This window comes from Mytilus californianus, unplaced genomic scaffold (genome assembly GCF_021869535.1).
Source record: "Mytilus californianus isolate M0D057914Y unplaced genomic scaffold, xbMytCali1.0.p SCAF_5, whole genome shotgun sequence".
NCBI classification, from domain to species: Eukaryota; Metazoa; Mollusca; class Bivalvia; order Mytilida; family Mytilidae; genus Mytilus; species Mytilus californianus.
In genome coordinates, this window is record NW_026262701.1 from 48,107,854 (window position 1) to 48,134,564 (window position 26,711).

The 26,711-nt window shown below is 31.9% G+C and overlaps 1 protein-coding gene across 3 annotated transcripts in view; it reads right to left on the minus strand.

Moving 5' to 3' along the window:
- LOC127702382 (probable ATP-dependent RNA helicase DHX35) overlaps positions 1-26,711 on the minus strand; it is a 197,653-nt gene that overhangs the window by 146,808 nt on the left and 24,134 nt on the right. For all 3 annotated transcript variants that reach the window (XM_052206536.1, XM_052206535.1, XM_052206534.1), the window contains 11 exons: positions 26,346-26,377; positions 25,444-25,525; positions 24,644-24,740; positions 21,877-21,930; positions 21,189-21,287; positions 20,633-20,757; positions 19,342-19,396; positions 17,370-17,465; positions 13,899-13,993; positions 13,108-13,185; positions 7,348-7,477 (listed from right to left, as the gene is read on the minus strand). In XM_052206536.1, coding sequence (XP_052062496.1) covers positions 7,348-7,477; positions 13,108-13,185; positions 13,899-13,993; positions 17,370-17,465; positions 19,342-19,396; positions 20,633-20,757; positions 21,189-21,287; positions 21,877-21,930; positions 24,644-24,740; positions 25,444-25,525; positions 26,346-26,377 — 943 coding nt within the window. The remainder of the gene's footprint in view (positions 1-7,347; positions 7,478-13,107; positions 13,186-13,898; positions 13,994-17,369; positions 17,466-19,341; positions 19,397-20,632; positions 20,758-21,188; positions 21,288-21,876; positions 21,931-24,643; positions 24,741-25,443; positions 25,526-26,345; positions 26,378-26,711) is intronic.

The following is a 26,711-nucleotide window of genomic DNA, read 5'->3' on the forward strand; positions in this document are numbered from 1 at the left end:
ATGAACAAATAGCAATAGTATTACAGCTTATATTCAAAAAGTCATCTGACATTGGGCAAACTCCAATAGACTGGAAACATGCTAACGTCGCTCCAGCTTTTAAAAAGGGAGCAACCTCGGTTGAACAGCAATCATTTTATTGACCCCTATTAAAAATACAAATCAAAGGTTGAGGGTTTGAACCCAAGCTGGTCAAACTAAAGATTTTAAAATTGAAATTTGCTGCTTCTCCCCATAGCATGTGGCATTAAGGAGTAAGAGCAAAAATGGGTAGGCTCAGAGTCAGAATAATGTGTCCCTGTAGGGTGACATGTCTTCCTGCAGACTGTTACCTTGTGAACTAGCGTGTCTAGGTCTAGTGCAAAGGAGGGTTAGTAATCATATTACATTAAAATGTTTGTCCTGAATATGCAACTGAATATGAATATTTTTGCATAGGAAACCAGATTAAAACACACACTTGCAAAGTTCACCCTATGGTCTTTCGAACTTGAAATTTCTTGTGCAGTAAGCTCTGAGTAGCCCAATCAATTACCCGGTATGCCAAAAGCAGTTTATAAATGTATGGTACAGCACAATGTCCAAAAATCAATCTTTACATCTTTATTATTAAAACAAGAAAAAAGTAATTGCAAGAAGGGGATAATTATATTCAAAATAAAAAGAAGAAATAATTAAAACTAATCCATTCTTTTATTTTTATTTCGCTGAAAAAAATCTTGTAAAACAGATAATAAAAAAACGTTGGCCTTATTGTGACTTGATTATAAGTGTTTCTCTCCACCTTGCAATTCATTCAAAAATTTTGATCAAATTGCAGTTTGTTTTATCAAATCAAACTGTTCTAGCTTTCAAAAAAAGACCATAGGCAGAACTACTAAAGATCTGAAATACCAACTATCATTTACATAGTAAGACATGTAATTCAGTATGGGAATATTTAGGTCATTGTACTTTGCACATCTAAGTCAACACCGTCGGGAGGTGATAATGGACTATATTACTGATACATCATGATCAAATAAACGGAAATGACACAGAAAAAAAAACACTGTAGCATATGGTCTAATTGATACATTTTTAAAATGTTAACTTGGTCAAGTACTTTTTATATGTTACATAAATGTTAACTTGATAAGTACCTTGAATTCAACCATATGAGTATGTAATCTATCTTTCTATTCACTGTGCAAATATGGTAAAGGCTGGTTAATTAGGATTATCAATTTAGATAAAACATGAAAATGGAGATGACAGTACTTCATATAAATACTTCAAACTAAAAGTTTTGAGGGATGAAGAATGTGTTGCAGATGAGCAATAAACACCTGCTTCATAAGAGTAGAAATGTGAGTTATTGCTTACTACTGATACCCCAACTTTAAGTGTTTGGAAAAGAGGAAGTTTGCTTACTATTGATATCCCAACTTTAAGTGTTTGGTAAAGAGGAAGTTTGCTTACTATTGATACCCCAACTTTTAGTGTTTGGTAAAGAGGAAGTTTGCTTACTATTGATACCCCAACTTTAAGTGTTTGGTAAAGAGGAAGTTTGCTTACTATTGATACCCCAACTTTAAATGTTTGGTAAAGAGGAAGTTTGCTTACTATTGAAACTCCAACTTTAAGTGTTTGGTAAAGGGGAGGTTTGCTAACTATTGATACCCCAACTTTAAGTGTTTGGTAAAGAGGAAGTTTGCTTACTATTGATACCCTAACTTTAAGTGTTTGGTAAAGAGGAAGTTTGCTAACTATTGATACCCCAACTTTTAGTGTTTGGTTAAGAGGAAGTTTGCTTACTATTGATACCTCAACTTTAAGTGTTTGGTAAAGAGGAAGTTTGCTTACTATTGATACCCCAACTTTAAGTGTTTGGTAAAGAGGAAGATGAAGAGCAATGGATATGAACAAATTTCATGGAGCTCTTATTTGTTGTTCCCTAGAAATGCAACAAATATTTCATACATGGCAGTCCCAGAAGCTCAACAATTTTTTTTAAATTCTTATTAAAAAAAAACAATATTGCTAAAATTATTTGTAAGCATATATATATATACTAACAATGCTATGTTGCAGCTATGCCACTGAATCACTTGCTGTTTCTATGATGATGATTATAACCCTTCCAGAGACCACCTGATGTCAAATTAAGTTTTACTATTGTCAGTTGACTTACTAATGCACATCTCTTTTTACATCAGATGACCGTGAGGGCATTCCGATGTATTGCTGTCCCCTAGATTTCCATTACATAACTTTCGTGTTGGGATTGTAACCGATCTATAAACATGATTAATATGCGGACATTATCGAGTGCAAAATAACATTCCTTATCGCTTGTTATAAATTCATTTTTTCAATGGATACTCCTAAAAATAATTTTTTTAGAACATAAATTAATAATATGAAAATGTTAGAAATATATATATAAGTAAAAAATCTTTAATATCTATGCAAACGTACAGAAAATGTGTGTTAACGCATGAGGAAGAATATCTCAAGAACGTTTGCAATCTCCCATGCAGAGTTATTGGTCCTCACTCTCTCTAGGACCCATAACTCTGCATGGGAGATTGAATGTTTGGCGGGAAAATATGAATGGCTACTCAATCCAATCTATTAGAAAAATCAAATTATTACAGAAGAGTGTCCACCATGCACTTGCACTGCACTATTATTAATATAGCAGAGTAGAATGATATACAAATGGATGAAAATTATATATACATGTAACTGTAATATACAAATATTAATATAATATATAACAACAAACCAGTGTATACTGATTTGTATCACTTCAATATCATAGTTATTACGGTTAGGTTGAATTTCCTTTCATTGATTTATCATCCACGCACGAACTTGTCTAAGAAAAAAAAATTATATCTGTACATTAATCTCACTTTCAGGTATAGAGATGTGATTTTTTTTTCTGAGACAAGTGCTTGTGACCATCCACAAGAACTTGCAGTCATCTGATGTTCAGTACTTCAGTACTTTGATTTTTAATTGGGGGGGAGGGGAGGGGGAAGGTTTAGTAATGTTACAAACATTATTTGTTCAATGTTTGAAATAAGTATTAAGTTAAAGTTGAATAATGTACTTTTGCTAGCTGCAGTTCAATACCCGTTCTTAAGTTAATAATTACTCAAACACTGTGATCTTGGAAAACAACAATTGTCCATTCTAAATACATTTATTTGAAGAGCAATCCTTTTAAATTCATTTTAAAAAAGATATGTAAACAAGAATGACTGACAGATGTCTATTGCATTAGTGTTTCAGTTGATTGAAAAGTAATTGGGCGCATCATTTCACATAGAAAATCCCTCAAGCATGAAGAACAATTTACTCTCCTGCAGGGAGGTAGTAAAGGTACATAAAGTTACAGGGATTATTCTGCTATGATCTAATAAAGAGGTTGTTACACTTGGACTCATTAATACTACTTCAATATCAATATATATTATTTAATCTTGAATGATGTATTGCAATTTATTTATTCATTTCAATAATTTGAATTCTCATTAATTCTATTGCATGTCAGATTTATTTGTCTAATTTCAGCACACAAGAATAATTACATTAACAGTTGTTATATGTACCAGTGGGTATTAACCAAAAATGTCATGAAGTGTTTATATCATATAGTCTGGCATAATAAAGATTAATTCTACAAACAGTATATTCCTTTTTATCACTGCTGATGAATTGCACATTTACAGAAATTGTATAATTCCCAAAATGATTCTATATTCATATGTTGTCATTTTCTCTTAAATATCTAACGTAACAAGTTGGAAATCAAATCCTTCATCACACAGAAGTGTCTGACTTTAACAATAAATACGTGAAGTCACCAAGCCCTGTGCTAATCTATATTGGGGAAAGACTTTTTCTCTTCAAACCAAATCTTGATTAATTCCTTTATGAAGAAAAGTACATAGTTTGTTATAAAACAGGAAGAAGATATGAAAGGTGCAACACAATCACTAACAACAATCTAGAACAGACCACACAGAAAACTAAAGATTGAACTCCACAAACTCCACGACTATTTTTATTTACGCAAAATTATATACCTCTAACTATACTTGTTATGAAATATTAGTTGAAGGAGTATTTATCCTAGTTATAAGCATATTGATATAGACATGTGAGAATAACAGCTTCATATCTAAGTAATGATTGGTAAATACCATACACAGGCCTACAATAACATACTGTTTCGTCTAACTATATATACATTGTACTGTAAGAGCAGAAATTTTTGTTTGGTTTTTGAAATTAAAATTAAAATCCAATTAAATCTTAACCTACAAAGAATATTACTTTTTCATACTGGAAACCACGAAAATTAATCCCTATGAAATCAAATTGAGTCAAACCAGATATCTCTTCTTGATCAACAATCATATTAGTTAAATATCTACAGTGTATAGTCATAAGGAGACTCATGGGTTTTGGGAAAAACAATATCAATTATTATACCTCAGGACAATGCGTTAGTACATTCATGTTACATACATTTCCCTTATTTAAGTAACACTAATTAAGTAGGTCACAATGATCTAATCTAATCATAATTTACACTGGTCATAAAACTTTTTAAAAATGTTACAGAATTATTGATGTAATATCTACAGACAAATTCCTCTCATTAGATAAGGAATGTTAAGTAAAAAGTACTTAAAACTTACTGTAGTAAATATGCCTTTAATAAATAATGGATTACAGGTGTGTGATGGCCGTCCATCATAGTGATCATAAATGTCAAAAACTATCATTAGGAGAAATTATAGCAGCAAAAGAGACATTTCAATTTACTGTACACTCACTACATCGTAATGAAAGGAAATACTATGCAACTATTTTTGCCATGGAATATCTGTAATTTTAATTATTGATGAAAAAGATTTAAGGTATACATCAATTTTACAGCAACCCTACAACACAAACAGAACATGAAGACATATAGAAGTCAACACAACCAAGTAGATTGTTTTTTTTTTAATGTGATCCACAAATGTCCTACAAAAAATGGACAAAACTTTATGTTAGCATGCAATCTTCTCAGAAAATCTTATGTACCTAACATCCTCTTCTATATCATCTTAAAAACTGGCAACGAAATCTCGGTTATATAATGTATTGCACCGAAATTAATTTGAAAGATAAATCTACAGCTAAAATCATCATTAGAAGTTTCGATTGACCTTTTACAACAAGATCACCCATCATACAATCTATAATCTTTTCTTATTCCATGTTCCATTGAACTTTCCTTATCACTCGGGCCTCCGCCAACTCACACAATGCAAAATTAATGTACATTTCACACTTAACAACTGGAGTTAATTGTCCTTCATCTGCACTTCATTTACATAATATCTAATTAATTTATACCTAATACCCACACTCTTGTTTATTTTAATAGGGAAATTGACGACAGATTTCATTGAGTGATACCTTGCAGGGTTTCTGATGAATGTCAACCAGATTTATCAACTGTAAACTGTTGCAAAACATAATTTTCTCAAAATGATGTTGTAATTCAATAATTCATTTAAAACTGTTAAACTCTGGCTATCATCTGCATATGAGTGATGAAGTTACAGAACAAATTAATAAATTATTGCCATTTATTACAATTAACTTGTTTCCTACAAATAATTTGGTTTCCTATTTCAAGTTTATTCAGTGTTTCAATTTATTGTTTGGTACTTTAGGGAAGAATATGAAAGTTCACAAGTATCTATTCTAATTTTATATTAACAAATGCAACTTTAATTTTCCTTTAATATCTAACCAACCCTGAACCTGACAACAACTTACATAAAATATTTAAAAAATCACCTGCTATCGATTTCCATGGAAAAAAATCTCAGAGATTTGAGGTTTTTTTAAGGGAAAAAGGCAGTCAAAATCTGGTTAAAAGCTTGGTCTAAGTCTTAATCAAACATGACTTTTAATTTCCAGTGGCAGTCCAAATTTCCCACACTTTCATCCTGGTCAACCAACTTTACAAAACTTATTTATTGTATTAGAATTAATTATCTGTTCTCATCCTGAAAATAAATGATATATTTGCCACTGGACATTAAACAAGCAACAATCAATAAATCAACAGCAACAAACAGATATCAAAACCAAATTAAACATAGATCAAGATTCTCTGTATTGATGTACAGAATTTTAATCAAAATGTGAACTCAACGGTATTCTGTAATCATTTCACATCAGGACAACAATATTCTGTATTACATTTGAATCTGCATGTACGTTCCAGATAATACAGATGCACTTGTAAGAACCAAGAAAAGGTTAACTTTGGCTATGTGTCTTACTTTCTGCAAAAACAAAACTTGTCTTGTTGATTTGCTACTTCTTCAATTTGAAGATAACATATTTTTGTGCTAAGAAAAAGAACATCTTTGGAATTTAATACAATTTACAAAACTTTCAAATTAAGAATACACCCTATATGACCTAAGGTCTATTTCTCAACTGATTAAAAGATGCAGAAATTTGTTGTCAGAAATATTATCTATTGTGTCAAAACAAATTTCTGCAACACCTGAAGTTTACACAAAAAAATTATCATTCATGTCACAACAGCTAAAGCGAATTGATGTATTTCCGGATTCTTGAAAAAAAAGCTATCTGTGCATTTTTAGGAAATGAATGATAACTAGAGAGCTACAGATTAAATACTCACCTGCAATCTGATTGATATATGAGGGCAAAATAAAAGATCATTGGGTTCCTTTTTTCATACTTTGAAATACAGTCAAACATTACTATATAAGCAATATCTGTCTTGTCAGGTCACCCTATTATTGCCCCACTCTATGCATTCTGAACCTCAGTTAAACGATCACATCTCTTAGGTCAGTTTGCTCTGGGTCCAAGAGTGAACTTTATATACAGATTTACTTATATATAACAGAAAGAAAACATACTGAGGGATCATAGTGATTTTCATTGTGAAACTATAAATATCTAAAAAATAAAGTGTAACATTTTATTGACCTCTAACCTTGAGAAGCAGTAAGTCATTTTTTGTAATTAATTCTTTTATCCTCATCAAATTCATCACTATCTTCTGTATCCTGAAACCAAGCCAAACTTCTGATCTCTGAACTTAATATAAATAGGGCTCTCCTCTTTCCATTGACAGATTTTTCTACCAATTCTGATGAATTTTGTAAGTATTTTATACTTAAAAAAAATATAGGTACATTGTTAGTTTTCTCAGCTAACAGAGCTAAACAGATTCCATGAATATGTATAACTCTTACCCTGTGAAAGAAATTCATGATATTTACCAATACACTATGTTTCACATACCTCCACAAGAGACCAGTGGTACATTAAACTTTTTCAGGATTCTGGATAACTGATGTCTAATCTCTACAGCTCTACATAATCCTTTATAGTTAAGGAAATACTCATGGCACCATCTGGAACTCTTGTTATACTGAAGAACATTTATAAATTGTTTAATATTTCATCAGGTTTTACAGATTTGAGTAAAATCCTATTTAAAAACTTGAACAAAGTACTGAGGATTTCTTTTTTTCGTTTGATACCAATATTCCTGGGTTTCGTGGATATAAGTGAACCACAAATTTAAATGTTCAACTAATTACAAATTTTCTATAGGCTTTGTATGCACAGATAGGCAAAACCTTGAAATCAAATATCCACGAAAATACAAGTTTTCCTCAATCCACGAAAATAATTGAATCCACAGTACGAGTACCAGTCAAGCACAGTCCTAAATACAAATCACGTTAAGAATCCTATACCGATTTCAAAAATTGAATGCCTATATTGAAAGTTTTAAACCATATGAATGCAAGGTATTCATTGTATGTGCATGTATGCATTTTTTTCTTAAAAATGTGCTATGTTTCTTGCCTTTTTAATCTCTTTAAGATTACAATAAAGACATTCAATTCTTATATTCACTTTAAATATGAAGAAATATAACATATTACATATAAATCAAAACTCAGTATGAATTTTTCTCATTGTTGAAGGTCATATAGTGCCTTAAAGTCGTTTACGTCCTCGTCCTTTGGTCTCTAGTGGATTGTTGTCTCATTAGCAATCACAACACATCTCCTTAATTTTATATTACTGTAATAGAAAATATCTAAATAGAATGATTATCAATAAATAACTAAATAGAATGATTATAAATAAATAACTAAAGAGAATAATCTATTGTACTGATTATTTTTTCCTATTGTTTACCATGTGTTGATGGTGCCACATGCTTTAAAATGAATACTGGTTTTCACATGATATTGAAGTCTGTGACATTACCACATGGTATATGCTTTAGTTAATAATAAACTGTTAACACAGAGATATGTCTCACCTTTTTGTAATTTTGATAATGCAAATGTTGAAATTAAAATGGCAATACTTTAACATGTAAGTTATGCAAATATTCAAAGTCAATAAACATGACTGAAGGTACATGGTTAAACAATCTCCATGGAAATGATATGTGCCAATGCTAATACCAAATACCATTGACTTATCATAAGCCCTTTAAACAAACCTAAACACAAACATTAACTTGTAAACTATGTAAAAGTTTCAAAGTCAATGAACCATGATGAGGGGGTGGGGCTATATAATCTCCATGGAAACAAAACTTGCAAATGCCAATAAATTTGCATACCAAATATCATTGACTTAACATTAGCGGTTCATCTTAAACTGAACTAATCACAAACTAATACATGTAAACTAAGCAAAAAGTTCAAAGTCAATAGACCCTGCCTGAGGGGGCAAAGCTAAATAATCTCCATGATGAAAATGAGATATGCCAATGCTTATACAACTGCATACCAAATATCACTGACCTACCACTAGTGGTTCCCCATAAACTGACCTAATCACAAACTAATACATGTAAACTAAGCAAAAGTTCCAAAGTCAATAGACCATGGATGAGGGAACAGAGCCAAATAATCTCCCTGGAAATGAGATATGCCAATGCTTATACATTTGCATACCAAATATCATTGACCTACCATTAGTGGTTCCCCATAAACTGGCCTAATCACAAACTAATACATGTAAACTAAGCAAAAGTTTAAAAGTCAATAGACCATGGCTGAGGGAGCAGAGCCAAATAATCTCCATGGAAATGAGATATGCCAATTCTTATTCAACTGCATACCAAATATCATTGACATACCACTAGTGGTTCCCCATAAACTGACCTAATCACAAACTAATACATGTAAACTAAGCAAAAGTTTCAAAGTCAATAGACCATGACTGAGGAGGCGGAGCCAAATAATCTCCATGGCAATGAGATATGCCAATGCTTATACAACTGCATACCAAATATCATTGACCTAACACTAGTGGTTCCCCATAAACTGACCTAATCACAAACTAATACATGTAAACTAAGCAAAAGTTCCAAAGTCAATAGACCATGACTGAGGGAGCAGAGCCAAATAATCTCCCTGGAAATGAGATATGCCAATGCTTATACAATTGCATACCAAATATCATTGACCTACCATTAATGGTTCCCCATAAACTGACCTAATCACAAACTAATACATGTAAACTAAGCAAAAGTTTGAGGGGGTGGAGCCAAATAATCTCCATGGAAATGATATATGCCAATGTTTATACAACTGCATACCAAATATCATTGACGTACCACTAGTTGTTCACCATTAACTGACCTAATCACAAACTAATAAATGTAAACTAAGCAAAAGTTTCAAAGTCAATAGACCATGACTGAGGGAGCGGAGCCAAATAATCTCCATGGAAATGAGATATGCCAATTCTTATTCAACTGCATACCAAATATCATTGACATACCACTAGTGGTTCCCCATAAACTGACCTAATCACAAACTAATACATGTAAACTAAGCAAAAGTTTCAAAGTCAATAGACCATGACTGAGGGGGCGGAGCCAAATAATCTCCATGGCAATGAGATATGCCAATGCTTATACAACTGCATACCAAATATCATTGACCTAACACTAGTGGTTCCCCATAAACTGACCTAATCACAAACTAATAAATGTAAACTTAGCAAAAGTTTCAAAGTCAAAAAACCATGACTGAGGGGGGAAGGCCAAATAATCTCCATGGAAATGAGATGTGCCAATTCTTATTCAACTGCATACCAAATATCATTGACATACCACTAGTGGTTCCAAATAAACTGACCTAATCACAAACTAATACATGTAAACTAAGCAAAAGTTTCAAAGTCAATATACCATGACTGAGGGGGTGGAGCCAAATAATCTCCATGGCAATGAGATATGCCAATGCTTATACAACTGCATACCAAATATCATTGACCTAACACTAGTGGTTCCCCATAAACTGACCTAATCACAAACTAATAAATGTAAACTTAGTAAAAGTTTCAAAGTCAAAAAACCATGACTGAGGGGGGAAGGCCAAATAATCTCCATGGAAATGAGATGTTCCAATGCTAATACAACTGCATACAAAATATCATTGACCTACCACTAGTGGTTCACCATAAACCAGACCTAATCACAAACTAATACATTGTTGACGCTGCCGCTGCCGACACCTGAAACAGCATACCTATGTCTCGCTTTTTGACTCTGTGAAGGCGAGGCAAAAAACTGTATACTAAGATTAAATATAAAATGCAGCCCTACTACCAATTTTGAACTTAATGTTTCCAAATACCAAATAAAAAATGTAAGGATATTGGGATGGATGCATGAGGGTATGGCTGGGGTTTACAGAATAGAGAGTAATAGGCAAAAAATAGAAAATTAAAGAGCCCCCCAAAAAAAGGAATAGAGAAATAGGCAAAAAATATAGAATATATTATAACAGGATGCTTCAATATAAAGAATAGATAATGATCAGTAAAAAAAAATAGGGAAAAGAGAGAAATGGCCAAGAAAATTAAAGAATACAGAAATGAAGATATACCCATCCAGACCCTCATGTATATGAGAGAAAGATCTCATGAAATGCAATGAAACAATATATTAAATGAAGCACAGTTTTTTTGCTGTTCTTCATCATGATGCTTGCTGAAGACCTGCTATAAAATTACCTCTATAGTGTAGGTAAATATTTTAAACAATATTACAAACAATATAATACACTTGTTAACCAGTTTTATTGTAACTCTGTAGAATTCATATTTTATCGAGAACTATTAAAACACACACAAGTAAGGTATTAATTGAAATCAATTGGGGTGGATACAAGATTTTGAGGTCAAAGGTAGTATGACCCTATTGATTTTTTAAATGTTTTTCTACATCAAAAAATATATTTTTCTAATTTGGGGGATCCAAACCAGCTACATCCCAGCATGAATAGGCCTCTGTCAACTCTGCTTATGTGCTTACTTAAAACAGCATACTTCAGGAAACATTGTCTATGCACTTTCCCCAGTTTCATCTGAGCAATTTTAGTTTCAACATCTACTATATTTTAGCATTGCACTTTATAAAATCAGAATAAAATTAAAGCCTTGTAAAATATTGGTTATCATATTGAGGTGGTGTAAAAACTGAAAAAAGCACTAATGACATGCAATCATACTATATTTATTTATGTTAAATCTTTCTGATGAAAAATATCTGTTATAAAGTCTAGTAATCAGATAGGAATTTTAAACTGTCTCATAGAAACAAATGCACATATTTACTATTTGTGTCAACAATATGCAAAGCTTCAAAAAACTAAATTGTAAACAGTAGCATGTGACACCAGTGGGAAATAATTATCAGTTATTTGATAAATGTTACATAACCATCTTGCTATACAGTATGGGTTTTGCTGATTGTTGAAGGCTGTATGGTGACCTATTGCCTCATTGGCAATCAAACCACATATTTTTATTTTGATGAGTCTTTCCATATTTAAGTGGTAAATTCTATTCTAATCTCATCAAGAGCTGTTTTAAAAATATCAGGTGTTCTAAGTTCTTGAGAACTTGAGCAATATTAAATTTACTCCCAAACAAATATCTATCAGGAATATGTGTCAATAGGATACCATGCCCAGTTCACACTATATTTCAATGTTCTGTGAACTGTAAAATTGGGGTCAAAACAGTACTTTTGCATATAGTTTTAGAAGTTTACATCATTATGAACATTTGTACTATGTTTCAAGTTGATGAGACCACAATTTCATTGTAAACTACAGTAACCATAAAAATTCAACCTGAGAATGAACTGATTCAACTCCATCACATCTCAATGTTTAATGAACCGTGAAATTGGTGTCAAAACCTTAATTTGGTATATAATTATAAAATTTCATATCATTACATCATTATGTGTACTAGGTTTCTAGTTGTTGTGACGAGAACTGAATGGAAAGCTACCTTTACCATACTCTTAAACTTTATAAGGAACGGCAGAACAGACACAAGATGGGATTGACACAGACTAGAAAACATTGTGCCCTCCTACTATCTGTAAAATGTATGTGGGAGGGTAGGAAGGAAAGTTTAATTATTGAATGTGGGTCAAGGTCTTTTTTCAGTATGTGTCTATTACCATTATGCAAAATTATCTAAAAAATGGTTCTTGGTTGTAGGGATATTTTGAAAGTCCCTTCCTACCCTCCCACATACATTTTAAATTTAGTTGAAGTATAAACCACTAGTGCATTGCCAACCAGAAAAAAAGCAGTGATCCATGTTATAAAATAGTCAAAGAAGTTGAAAAAATGTCTAACCAGATTTTTAAGACAGATAGAAGGTAGAGATATAGGGTGGTTTATATTACTTCCATTGCTTGGAGTTTATGTAATTCTTTTGAAGCCCCTATATGGTATTTTCTTCTCAAAATCACAGCAATTGTTTAAAAATGTAAAAGAAAACTCCTATGTTACAGAATATTTGAAAAACCACAAATTCACCAAAATTAAACAGCAAATAATTGAGAAATGTATCATTTGTCATACATTTACAATGTAAAGAGGAGCTTCATGTAAAATTGTAAAGAGGAGCTTTATGTAAAATTGTAAGGTGGAGCTTCATGTAAAATTGTAAAGAGAAGCTTCATGTAAAATCAAATAAACAAACGCCATTATTTACCTTGATGAATGAATTAAACACATTAATTAAGGTCACATGGTCACCCTCTTCTACGGCAAATTTCCTTCTTGACCTGGCCTACAAAGGAAATTTAAAACATGCTATCGTTATTTTTTTATTATGATTTGCATATCTACAAATACTTGAATATGATTGGACTGTTAGAATTTGTATCCTTGGTCAACACTTCAATTGAACATGTTGCGGAAACTACTTTCCTAACCCTAGGACTTTTATTCAGTTTGTGTTATTTCAGGTTATCTGTTCAGTTTACACTGTGTTTAAAAAATGTGTTTCATCCTATAATAAATCTCTACCCTGGGATTCTTTTGCAAGGTGTTAAGATGAAGGACAACTTTTATAATAATTCCAGAGCTTATGTAACCTGAATTAAGTAAGCATGTGCTAAATTAGCGAAGCATAAACTGCAATGATTTTATATGTGTATTAATTGTATAATTTGACATGTAGATCCACACTAAAAATACACTTATTTAGAATTTAACCTGTTACTTTAAGCATTACTGTAACATAAAGCTTTGTGATTTTGGTAAATGATATAAACTAAGATGGCTGGAACATTCTTCATAAGATATACAAATCTCATGTATGATCAAGTAATCAAAATCTATCCCTGACATCAAACTTTACATCACAGAATTCTTATTTAGCTCTGATACTACGAAGGTTAACCCCTGATTCATCATTTATTCAATTTTTAAATTTAAGAATAACATTCAATGGGCCAGACAAACTTTTTATCAATTTGGACTTGAAAACCATTGACTTACAGCAGAAGATTTATTGCCAGAGGGAGTAACAAAGACATTTTGTATTTGTGTCATGGCAGCCACTGTTATTGCTTCTTCTGAACAACCAAAATTACCTGAAAATATAAAACAAGAAATCACTTAAACAAACAGTCTTAGTTAGCCCATGCATAAACCTTTTTTCATGCGTGTGAACCTCTGGGAGAGAAAATACAGATTATAACATGAACTGAATGAACCAAAAATATTCTGTCGTAATGCTTGAAAGCTGAAATTTTATATTCACATTTTTTCATTTTAAATCAAATGACAATTTATCTATTGCCAAAAATATTAATATTTGAATTGTTAATAAAGATTTAAAAAAAAAAAAATTTTTAAGGTATTTTTCCGGAGATTTTTACACTGACTACGGATATTTCCAACTGTCATAGCCACAATTCTGTCCTCTTTTCTTATTACCAAATTTTTACTTGACATGAGCCACACAAGGGGTACCACATGTGAAGCAGGATCTTCTTACCCTTCAGGGAGGACCTTGACATTAACCTTAGTTTTTTGTTTTATGTGTGGTATTTTGTAGACTGTTTACACTACAGAAGTCTCCCACACGTATTGCTCTCTTTTATACATGGCTGAGCAAGTGCAAGTTTCAAGTAATGGAAATAAAAATAAAATGGATAAGTAATGTTTTTGAAGATCTCTCTGATCACCTGTCAAGTATATTGTTAAAATATCGATCAAAAGTATTTTCTTGAGGTAACATGTATTCTGTCAACAACAATTTCAAAATGACCTTGGCTTCTTCCTTTTAAAGTCTAACCCTAGTCAAGGTACATTTAACAGGATAATTAGAAAATCATCATAGTTTCAATAATGGGATGCCTAATTACTGTTTTTACCTCTTTCTTTAAGAGTTTTACAAGATAAAACTATTGAACTTCCTGTACTTGATGAATAACAAAACTGATAGCAGTACTTAAAAGTGGGAAATATGTATTTTAGACTTGAAAAGTGGAAAAGAATATATATATTGTACAAAAAATAGATCACTCAATTGGCTGGGTTGCTAAGAATGTTTTTAAACAATGGAGAATGCTCTATACTGAACATTAAATATTAATAAAATGCTTCGCTGAGCGCAGCTGAAAACGACCGCAGAGGTCCAACCCTGAACAGTTGGGGCAAAAATGGACACAATATTCGCGCTTGATACAGGTCTGAATTTAGATTGTGATTAAATATTTGACACATAATAGGTTTTTGACACCGAATAACTGTAGTCAAAGAACTTAGAATTGGTTATATGATTTGAATTTATACTGAAATGAAAAAAGAAATTGCCCCCACAATTTCCTTTTTACCCCCCTCCCCCCTCCTAATTTTTTTTTCACCTCCCCCCCACCCCCTTTTCCAAAAAAAAAAATCTTTCCCTCAAGATATGGTCATAATCTCAATTCAAATTTCCAATGGAGTTTGCAACCATAATTACCAATTCAAATACATCATAAAAGTCTTAAAATAGAAAAAAAAAATCCACCCCCCCAATTTTTTGAACCCCCTTATGATTCATCACCCCCAAACTCAATCCCAGCCTTCCCTTTGTGGTATGGTACCTTGCAGTACAATTTCAGAGAGATGCATACACTTGAACACAAGTTATTGTCTGGAAACTAGAAAAATGCTTATTTTTGGCCCCTTTTTGGCCCCTAATTCCTAAACGTTTTGGGCAATTACCCCCAAATTTAATTCCAGCTTTCCCTTTGTGATATGGAACCTTGTAGTACAATTTCAGAAAGATCCATACACTTACACACAAGTTATTGTCATGAAACTAGAGAAATGCTTGTTTTTTGCCCCTTTTTTGGCCCCTAATTCCTAAAAAGTTGAGGCAATAACCCCCAAAATCAATCCCAGCATTCCCTTTGTGATATGGAACCTTGTGGTACAATGTCAGAGAGATCCATACACTAACACACAAGTTATTGTCTGGAAGTTACAAAAATGCTTATTTTTGGCCCCTTTTTGGCCCCTAATTCCTTAACTGTTGGTACCATAACCCCCAAAATCAATCCCAACCTTCCTTTTGTGGTATTGAACATTAAGGTAAAATTTCGACAACGACTACGACGCAGACGTCATACCAATATACGACCGCAAAAATTTGGTCGTATAAAAAATATAAAAAGTAAAAATTCCTCAAACAATTCCACCAATAGCAAGTGCATTACTTCAATGTATGTGCAATCTTCCTTTGAAGTTTCAGGGATCTGGGTTTATTGCTGTAGGATGAGTGGATTACAGAAAACTTGTACACTCTTTCATAAATTTTGCTGAAAAAAGACTGAGTTTCCAAGTCTGGAAAAATGAGAACAAAATCCTCAAACAATTTCATTATAACTTCAACATGTGTGAAATCTTCCTGTGAAGTTTCAGGGATCTGGATGGAAAATTGTAGGAGAATTTTACTACACAAATTAGGCACCCACTTTTCCCTAAAAAACGCCTGCCCACCCACACCCACCTGACACCACCATACTATAAGCCAGTTTTGGATCAACCTAGCCAAAAATTATGCAAATACTGATTACATAAATAATATTATTTTGTTCAAATTTTGTATTGTAAAAAAAAATTGTTCAGATTCAAACAGTATTAGTTCAACAACTAGTAGTTTTATATAATAATATAGCAAAAATTAAAATCATGTCCACATGCACCGAAATATTTGTCAAATAGTCTATTTAGGTGCCTGGAAATCCAGATGTGGGTTAGATAGAGCTACTGAAAACTAAAGATATCTTTTAGATGTTTTTATTATTGTGAAAGTTGCGACAGAATTTTGCAAAAACAAAAACATGCAGTATGAGTTTTGAAAGCATAATTGGTATGCAGTATTTCCGAAAATCTCACATTTGTGTACATTGTTCAACAATCATAAAAATAAATGTGAACAAAAATTTTGAATTATCAGACACCTATTTAGAAATAAAATCAATTATTACATTGGTTGCAATGAACTGCCATGATTTCCCAGTGAAATAAAAAACAATAATTTCACATGTGAAAAAAACTCGGTTATTTCACTCCTCTGACGTCATACAACAATAGGTGTTGTCACGACGTTGTCGATGACGTCACATTAAACAAATTGTGAATGGGTAGAAAAAGATATAGTTCCTTACATTTTCTACTTTAATTCCATCAAAAAGCAAGTTTTCAATGTAATAAAAAGAATAACTAATTGAAGAGTTCAAATATAGAAAAAAAATATTCAACACGTGACAGAACAACACTGATAATTAACTGATGTGCTACACGCATTCGTTAATTAATTTGTTGTTCGGTCACTCATGGAATATTTTTTCTACATTTTAATTCTTCAATTAGTTATTCTATAACTATGGTCAATGCACCTTTATACATATCAATATAACTTGAATTCAACTGCGGGTGACAGAAGAATATGTGATGTGTAGTCTATTAACTTACCAGACTCAAGCAACATTTTAGAAAACATTGGTGTGAGTGGAAATTCTGCCATTTGTAAACCCAGTGGAGAGGTCAAGTTACAGTCTTCATCTATAGCTGTAAAGGAAGGAAGGAGAAAGTAATCTCTGGAAACACACCATTCAATAGTTCAACATGGTCTACTTAAATGTAAGATTTTCTGGTGAAATGTTTATATAAGTACATGTTATAAAAAGCCATTAATATTTAATATCAAAGCACCAGAAAATTTATACAGGTATTTCTTTATTAGGAAGAAACTCTAGAACATGTTTATAAATACATAACAGTATCTCAAAACATGAACTGAAAGCAACAAATAAATAAACTAAAGTACGATACACAATTGTTTTTCAACAGCACAAAGCTTAACAGGAGACAATTGTTATCAGTGAAAATATAACTTGACCACATCTTGTGGTTGATAATTGTACTTTTTAAAGTAAAATCTGTAATTTTTTGCCATGAAAGAAGAAAGATCTTCTGAAGATATATAAACAATACCAACAATTAGACCTCTCCAAAAAAAAATCTAAATACAAACATGAACTGAATCATTTTAACAATGCCAAAACAAAAAGTTCATATATCTCAATACAATTTGAAGTAAAGGAAAATGTGCAACAATTAAACAATTACTACCCATGTATTTCCAAAGAACTCTCACTTGGTATATTTTTTTTCTCATTATATTTTATTTGAGGGTTTTAAAATAAATTGTATCAAATGATTTGCACAAAGAATACAAATATTTGATTAAAAAAAGGATGAAGTTTTCATGTATTATGCAAAACATTGCATGCAAAATAATTATGCTCAATTTAATAAAACAACTAAAGTTTTAAAAATTCCAACATACTTTCCTTACTTTATCCCAATACTGTGAACAGAATTAAGTGGAAATTAACAGAATGTTTCATGAACAAGTGCTTTTTCATGCATATTAAATTATTTGCCATTCATGTGTTAACTAATTTATTGCCAGTAAATCCATTTAGATCTTATAAAAAACAACAATCATCCCTGTTAAAACTGCAATTGCTCGGGTAAACAGATTGAATCAACTGACTTTACCATAGATTACCTGTATTTTATTGGACTATTTGGGTTTCAATTCCCAACAATTTTTCAGACAACTCTGAATTGAAAGTAAAATAGAATTGACCAGCTGAAAGAACATTGGTACACACACTGTTGATTTACACAGTAATGAAGTAAAAAAAATGTGTAACAAGAATGTGTCCATAGTACATGGATACCCCAATCGCACTATCATTTTCTATGTTCAGTGGGCTGTGAAATTGGGGGTCAAAACTCTAAATTGGCATTAAAATTAGAAAGATGATATCATAGGGAACATGTGTACTAAGTTTCAAGTTGATTGGACTTCAACTTCATCAAAAATTACCGTGACCCAAAAAATTAACCTGAAGTGGGACAGACGAACGAACGGACGTACAGGCTGAAAAACATAATGCCCCTTTACTATTGTAGTTGGGGCATAAAAATAGGTATCAATTACGCTGCATGAAACTTTTTAGGTATGCTGATGTTCAAAATTTTAAAAGTTAAAAATGTATAAAAGGTATTTGAAGCATCAAATAAAAGAGAGCTTTCAAAGAAAACCAAAACTACCAAAGGCCATGCAAGAAGATGGTATTAAACATACATGTTCAAATTCTATTATAAATTTTCTTTCTTTAAATTGTTGGGTTTTATAGTTTTATATCCTGAAAAAGCTAAACTACCAGAAATGGTTGAAAAAGGATTTGATAGTGATAGTATGACCAGCTTGATCTTGTATAATCTCATTTGTTAAAAGACCACCAATAAACATTTAGATGAAGAAAAACAATAAAACCATTCCTTTTGTATATAGAACTCTGTTATAAGATTTATCTCCTGCACATACATCCAATATCTGCCTTTCCCTATAGATAGTAATAAACCTTACCATCTAATGCATATAATAACTCCAGACCTCTGACCATATTCTGTGCAGGTGGTGGCTATAATAAAATGGTAAATTAATCATTTTATCAAACTAGTTAAACAGTTTTATCATTGTGTGGACTCTTAGAAAAAATTATTTACCAAAACTTCCAACTTTTTAACAGTCCAAAAATGTCACTTTTAAAGAGTTAAATATTTACTTCAAACATTTTTATCATAAAAACTTTGAATGTGATCAAAATGGTCATCAACATCACCAAATTTATTTCTTAAGACATTTTCCACTGATGGCTGGCTGGTATTTATAGAATTAACCAATAATATTCCAAGTAAAAATTAAGGGGAGAACATGTTTTTACATTTATCAGCTCTGCTTTGTAACTGGCTGATACACTGAGCCTTGTCTTTAATATGGTACTTCACACAATAACAATAAACTAAGTCCCTAGCAAGAAATTATCAATCTATCCTACTACAATATGCTATCTATGAGTATACCAGTCTTTGCTCTTGGTCCTATATAAACATGCTTCAACAAGGAGCTGCATATATCAATTATTCTAAACTTTGGATGAAGAGCTTTCCCATAATGTAAATATTAGTGATGCCTTGTTGACAAAAATTTACTGTGTCTCAAGGAAGAGTATTTCAGATTTGCATAAAAAATATGGCATAGTTAAAATATACCTCATGCGTCACCCAACATCACTTTTTGACTGTGAATAGATAACTTTTGTTCTCTACATTATTGCTAAGGAATGTTCCATAAAAAACATACACGCAAACCTAGGGGAAGCAACAACGAGTGGGTGTGAAAAAATCTACGATGGTCACTAAAATTGCTTCTATGATGACTAAGGTGGTTAACATATTTTCAACATGCCCTCCCTGTGTACCATGTATGTTTTAATTGAACAGTCCTAAGCATTTAGGCATCAAATTGTCACAACATTGCATAATTTTACTTTTTTTCATAATGAATGTAAATCTTATGGTTTTAAAACTAATGAAATGGGTATAATTTGAACCAAAACTGCAATGTTTCATCAAAGTCTACAAATTCAACTTTTTATTTTGCAAATTAAGTAAAGTTAATTTTATGACTTAATATTTGGCCCAAAAATTACACCCTCTCCATTGTGTACAATGCATTCAAAGAATGAAGTTTAGAATATGCATATAAAAAGTGAGTATTATTCATAAGAATCTTAAACTGATAGTTCATCACTTTACTCAGAAAAAATCCATGGAATAATATAATAAAGTTCATTGAATACACATAATTTCCTTACAGACAGAAAATGAAACTTGATGATATTAATGATTCCTAGTGCCTTCAGCTGCAAAACAACTGGTGCCAGGTCTGATCTTTGCATCTCTGGTACCGTAGCTAGAGGTAACTTCTGGAAACTCTCCTCTGAAAAATAAAAATCAGTTGAATATCTAACAATAAGTACCTTTGTAGAAAAGATCAATGACAGGAGTAAAGAAACTTTTAACATCATAAAGCATTTAATGCTGCAATTGTGTTAAACAGATCGTGGTAACTGCAGTTACCACAATCCCAACATGGCAACAGTAGAAATAGGAAAGATTATTTTCTGCTAATTTCTCTGTGTGAATGTGTTGTTTTCAAGAATTACTCAGCCGCCAGGTTGATCTGTACTGTTTGTGTATTATTCATCCGCCAGGTTGATCTGTACTGTTTGTGTGTGTGTGTGTTCTTAATATCATATATGGCCTTGTTACCAAAATAATAGCCATCTCCCAGGTTTCTAATTAGCTAAAGCTTACCTGCATAATGCCTATAAGCTTTGCAAGCTCTGAGTTTTATTAGATATAGCTTACCTGTATAAAGCCTATAAGCCTTGCCAGCTCTGACTCTACCTGCTCTACCAGCCCTCTGGTTGGCAGAAGCCTGGGATACTGGGATAATTACAAGAGATTCTAAAAAAAACACACACAAACTTTTATTAATTAGTCAACCACTTTGTTTTAAATTCACATACAGGTATACATGCACCAACATTACCAATTAAATATGTTTTCAAAACAATCATGAAATGTGCAAAAAGTGTCTTATGTTACTTTATAACTATGTGTAACTAAATGTGCAACTAAATATTTCCCACATACAAATAAATACTTTGCTTATTATATTAATCTGTTTTCCATAAGTGTTCATAAAGTGTTTGTTTGCCATGCACTATTACATCTCCATATCTGATTGCAATCCTTATCAATTCAAGGGATGACTACTTCAAGAAAATGTTTTGTGTTGCTTAATCTGGTTGGTTTATGTGTCCGTAAGTACTGCATTTTTACATGAAAAATATGTGAAATTATGAGAATTAATTTATATTCATTCAAAAAAATATTTTTCCTTTCCTTCCAATATTTTCTGGTAAACAAATGCATCTATCTATTCAAGGGGTAGAATTCAACATAAAAAATTTAACCACTGCAAGAAATCCAGTAAATAAATTGAGTAATAATAATTCAAAATATTATATCTTGTGTATTAGTAAACTGTTACCTATTCCTGTTGTTGGATTGTAAGCTTTAATCTTCACAAAACCACAATCAATTACTGAAAAATTACAAATTGATATAAAAATACTGAAAACAAACTTACAGATTATTGAGAAGCATAAGTAAAGTCTGAAAAAACACCTAATATCATTACATAGTTTTTAAAGTTTTAGTAGAGATTTCCACAGAAGTAATCTAGCATCTTTAATTTAATTTGCTGTTTGAAAAAATACATGATAAAATACTTCTTTAAAGGGGCATCTGCTCATTTTTGAGATTTGAGTTGTCTTTCTTTGATCAAGTATGAGATGTGAAATGATACCCAAATGAGACAACTAGTCATTAAGGTTCAAAGGACAAGGATGGTTACAACTGCAAGTAACCATACAGCCTTTAAAAATGAGGAAAAACCCATACCTTAAACTATAATAGGCCCCAGGCTAACACAATGTGACATAGTTTGAAAGCCTGAACAAAATATTATTGCATTGGCAATGTGACATAATTAACAGCCTGAATTAAGCATACATTAAAAAGAGTAATTATGAGAGACAGCAACCAAGATCAACCACTTGAATACAGGCTAATGACATGGGACAGCCACATAAAGAATGTGGTGGTGGTGGTGGGGGGGTGTAAACTGTTTCATACCACTCAAGACATCCTTAACCTGGGACTTTGGTGCAACAGCTTAACATAAGCAAAATCTGTATTGTATGTTCCTAAAGTGAAGGGGGCCTTGGTGGCCGAGTTGTCTAAGTAGTTCAACTACTGTATCACTAGCTTGTCAACACTTAGTTTGTGAGTTCAAATCCTGCATATGGCAGGTGTGTGTGACTCCAATCTTAATTGACTAGGATTGTCAGTTTTCCTACTAAAGGTCCAGGTTTTCTCTGGGCACTCCGCTTCCTCCACCGAAAAAAAATAAATAACCCCCACTAAAAAGCAAGTAGTGCTGAAAGTGGGGTTAAACACCTATCAATCAATCAATCTTAAGTCAGGGATCAATATCAAAAACAATAAGTTAAATTTGCACTTTCACGTAAATTAAGTTAAACATTTTAAAAGAGCATTTTTATCAAAAATAAATGTAACAGTCAATTTCAAGATTTAAAATCATCATAGCCTAGAACCAGTTCAACAGTGGTTTGAGCTTCCATTAAGATATGTGCTGGAGTTTTGCCTTATTGGCAATCCTACCACATCTTCTTATTTTTATATGCACTTGATCTACACATATCTTACAGATAAGTATGAGGAAATAAGTTCCTTCCAAATCAACACTGAATTGAAACTGGCAATGATGTCTGTACTGACTAAAATTGTATTGATACCTAAGCAACGACTAAAATCCTCCAACATTCAGCCTCTGTTTTTTCTTATAATAAATGCTCACTCACAACATTTTCTGACACTTAAAACAAATATTTCAATTGAAATCTTCAATTCAGCTATAACAAGAAAGAAAATACTGTAAGTGAAAGTGAACTCAGAGAGAATTTCCCCCTTTTTTTATGAAATCTACATGTACAGCTTAAAGCGTATTTGAAAAGGAGTTTTGAGGTGTGAAATGACAAATATGAGTGGTGAAGTATTTCATAGTCTAAATAAACTGCTTCGCTGAGCGCAGCTGGATACGCCCGCAGAGGTCTAACCCTGAACAGTTGGGGCAAAAATGGACACAATATTCAAGCTTGATACAGGTCTGAATTTGGATTGTAACTAAATATTTGACATACATCTATTATAGGTTTCTGAATAAATGTAGTCAAAGAACTTGAAGTTGGTTATATGAATTGAATTTATATTCAATTAAAGATTTCTTGCTGTTGTGCAATACACTGTGGTGTTGCACAATACTTAGTAAATCTGTTGTCCGACTATAAACAAATAAAATTTATAAAATTCTAAAGGGAGCTTACATCAATAGATATAAACACTTCACCAAAGTTTCATACGAATTGCTGAAAGCATTTTTGAGTTTTTGTCTGAAAACTGGAAAATCCCCCCTTTTTTAATGAATAAACCCCATAATTCGGAAATGTAAAATCTAAAATTTATAAAATTCTAAAGGGAGCTTACATCAATAGATATCAACAATTCATCAAAGTTTCATGATAACTGCTGAAAGCATTTTTGAGTTATGGTCCGAAAACTGGAAAATCCCCCTTTTTTTATGAATAAAACCCCATAACTTGGAAACATAAAATCTAAAATTTATAAAAATCCAAAGGGAGCTCATGTCAATAGATATAAACAATTAACCAAAATTTCTTGCAAGTTGGTGAAAGCATTCTTGAGTTATTGTCCGAAAACTGGAAAATCCCCCTTTTTTTAATGAATAAAACCCCATAACTCGGAAACGTAAAATCTAAAATTTATAAAAAACGAAAGGGAGCTCACGTCAATAGATATAAACAATTAACCAAAGTTTTAAGCAAATTGGTTAAAGCGTTTTTGAGTTAATGTCCGACATGTTGACGACGGACGGACAGACGGACAGACGGACGTACAAAGGTATACCATAATACGTCCCGTAAACGGGCTTATAAAAACACTTGTTGATTAAATGTATTAGTAGTGATTGAAACCTCTATATAAACTGAAAACCTATCAGATGTGAACTCTCACACATATATCAGGACATAAATAAAAATTCTTCTGTAATTTATCCTGTGTTAAAACAAACACATGTCTAATCTGCAGTCTTATTGATATTCTGAATACAAAGGTTCCACCGTATAAAAAACCCAGAGTACCAATATACTTACTATATACAATACCATTAATTGTAATAGAAGCTTCAGCTATATTTGTAGCGATCACTATCTTCCTTATATTTCTAGAAGTTCTCTCAAATACTTTCATCTACAAAATGTTATTTACAATTCAGCACTAATATTTTATGTGTATGATTTGTTGCATGTTCTAAAGTGAGCATCTACACAACAAAAACAATTATATCTCACAAAATTATGTCAAATACTCAGAATTCATTTTTCATTTCTTAACAGTCTTCAATTTCAATTAACACTCCATGTATGGGAACTACCACACACACAGCGAAAATACGATTAACACTCAATGTATGGGAACTACCACACACTCAGCGAAAATACACACAAAATTGTAATGTTCTCAATTTCTACAGTATGATTGTGATAAATACAATAATTTAGGTTGAATAAAAATGATGGTGGTAACAAAATCTATGTTGAAAACTTAATATGTATTTGCTTTCTTTTTGAATTTGGCACCTGAATATGGGATCAGAGATTTTTGTTTAATAAAACACATAAATTTAGTCTTAGAAGCTACTTCAGTTATTTCAGGCAAAATAGACCTTTGGCTATTATTTTATTTAAGATGCCTTTTAGTATATAGCTCATTAAATATTCCAGTATTTATGAATCATTGGCTTTTTAGGTTTGAGAGTTCCTGATGAAGGATAATCCAAAAAAGTGTGTCAGTCACACTCATTTTTTAAGTGTTATTTTCATCTTTAAAAAGCCAAACCCATAAGTTTTTTTTTCCAGGTTTTTAATTCACTGGTAATTATTATAATACAAACCTGTTCTGAGGATGGCAATGTACCATACATAGGTAAAACTTTCATCTTATGTCCATCTCTGGGTATCTTCTTTGCCTCATCTCTGCAATAAGATAGATTAATTTGAAGTGAAAATTGAAAAAATACTGTTTAGATCTATCTAAAATATGTCCCTTGGTAACCCAAAGTCATGGATGTGTAAAATGTGGGCAAACAAGCATCAACCATCACAGCTATAAAATACAAAATTATTCCAAAGGCAACATATTTCTCGTATAATCAGATAATATAAACAGGGATGAACAGCCCATTCACTGATCAATACCAATTACAATCACAAAATTTTTAAAAGGTACATAGCAATCCTCATTAAGGTACAAAAACCCTATATTATCTGTGTTGGCTATCACTTTGTTGAAGTTGGTGTATCCAAATTGCCATTTAGTATTACTGTGGATTCATTAATATTCATTGGATATCAATTTGCGTGGATTTCGTGGGTACAGGGGAACCACGAATTTAAATGTTCAACGATTTACAAATTTTCTAAAGGAATATATGCAGATTTTGTCAAAACCACGAAATTAAATATCCACGAATATGCAAGTTTTCTTCAATCCACGAAAATTGGTACCCACGAAAATAAATGAATCCACAGTACTATAAATTCAGAAATTATTGCGAGGTTTTTATAGATGCCAGTAATGTGTCTGAGTGAGTATCGCAATAATAAGAACTTGTATTCTGATATCTGATACGTTTATCTGTATGAAGCTTTTCCTGAAATCACAAAACTTAATCTCGCATTTTAGTTCAGTCTTCAAAAATTGCATTAATAAATGCACGCAATAATTTCTGAATTAACAGTATATGGATTTCTACTCAACTTGCATATTTCTGAGAACTTGAGATAAATTACTTACATAAGCATCCTCACAACTGCTTCAACTTCATCCTGTTTAATAAAATTGAATTATAATTTACAGATATATTTATTTGTCATATTTAAGTGCATTGGCAAACAAAATCTTGAAAATCATACATCATTTCAATGAGCACTTAATTTTAGAGAACATTCAGAATTTTAATGAACATTAAGAAGTGTGTTTTCTTAAGTAGTCAAATTCATTGATATGATGAAAATTTTTATTACAAACAAAATTAAAGAACAGAGTTTCAATGTCCCCCACGTTGCACATATTTCATCTATCCAGGGGCAATAATTAAAAAAAAAACACTTTTTTTTATTGTTCTTTCAAACAATTTATAAACCTCTATTGTTCGGCGAA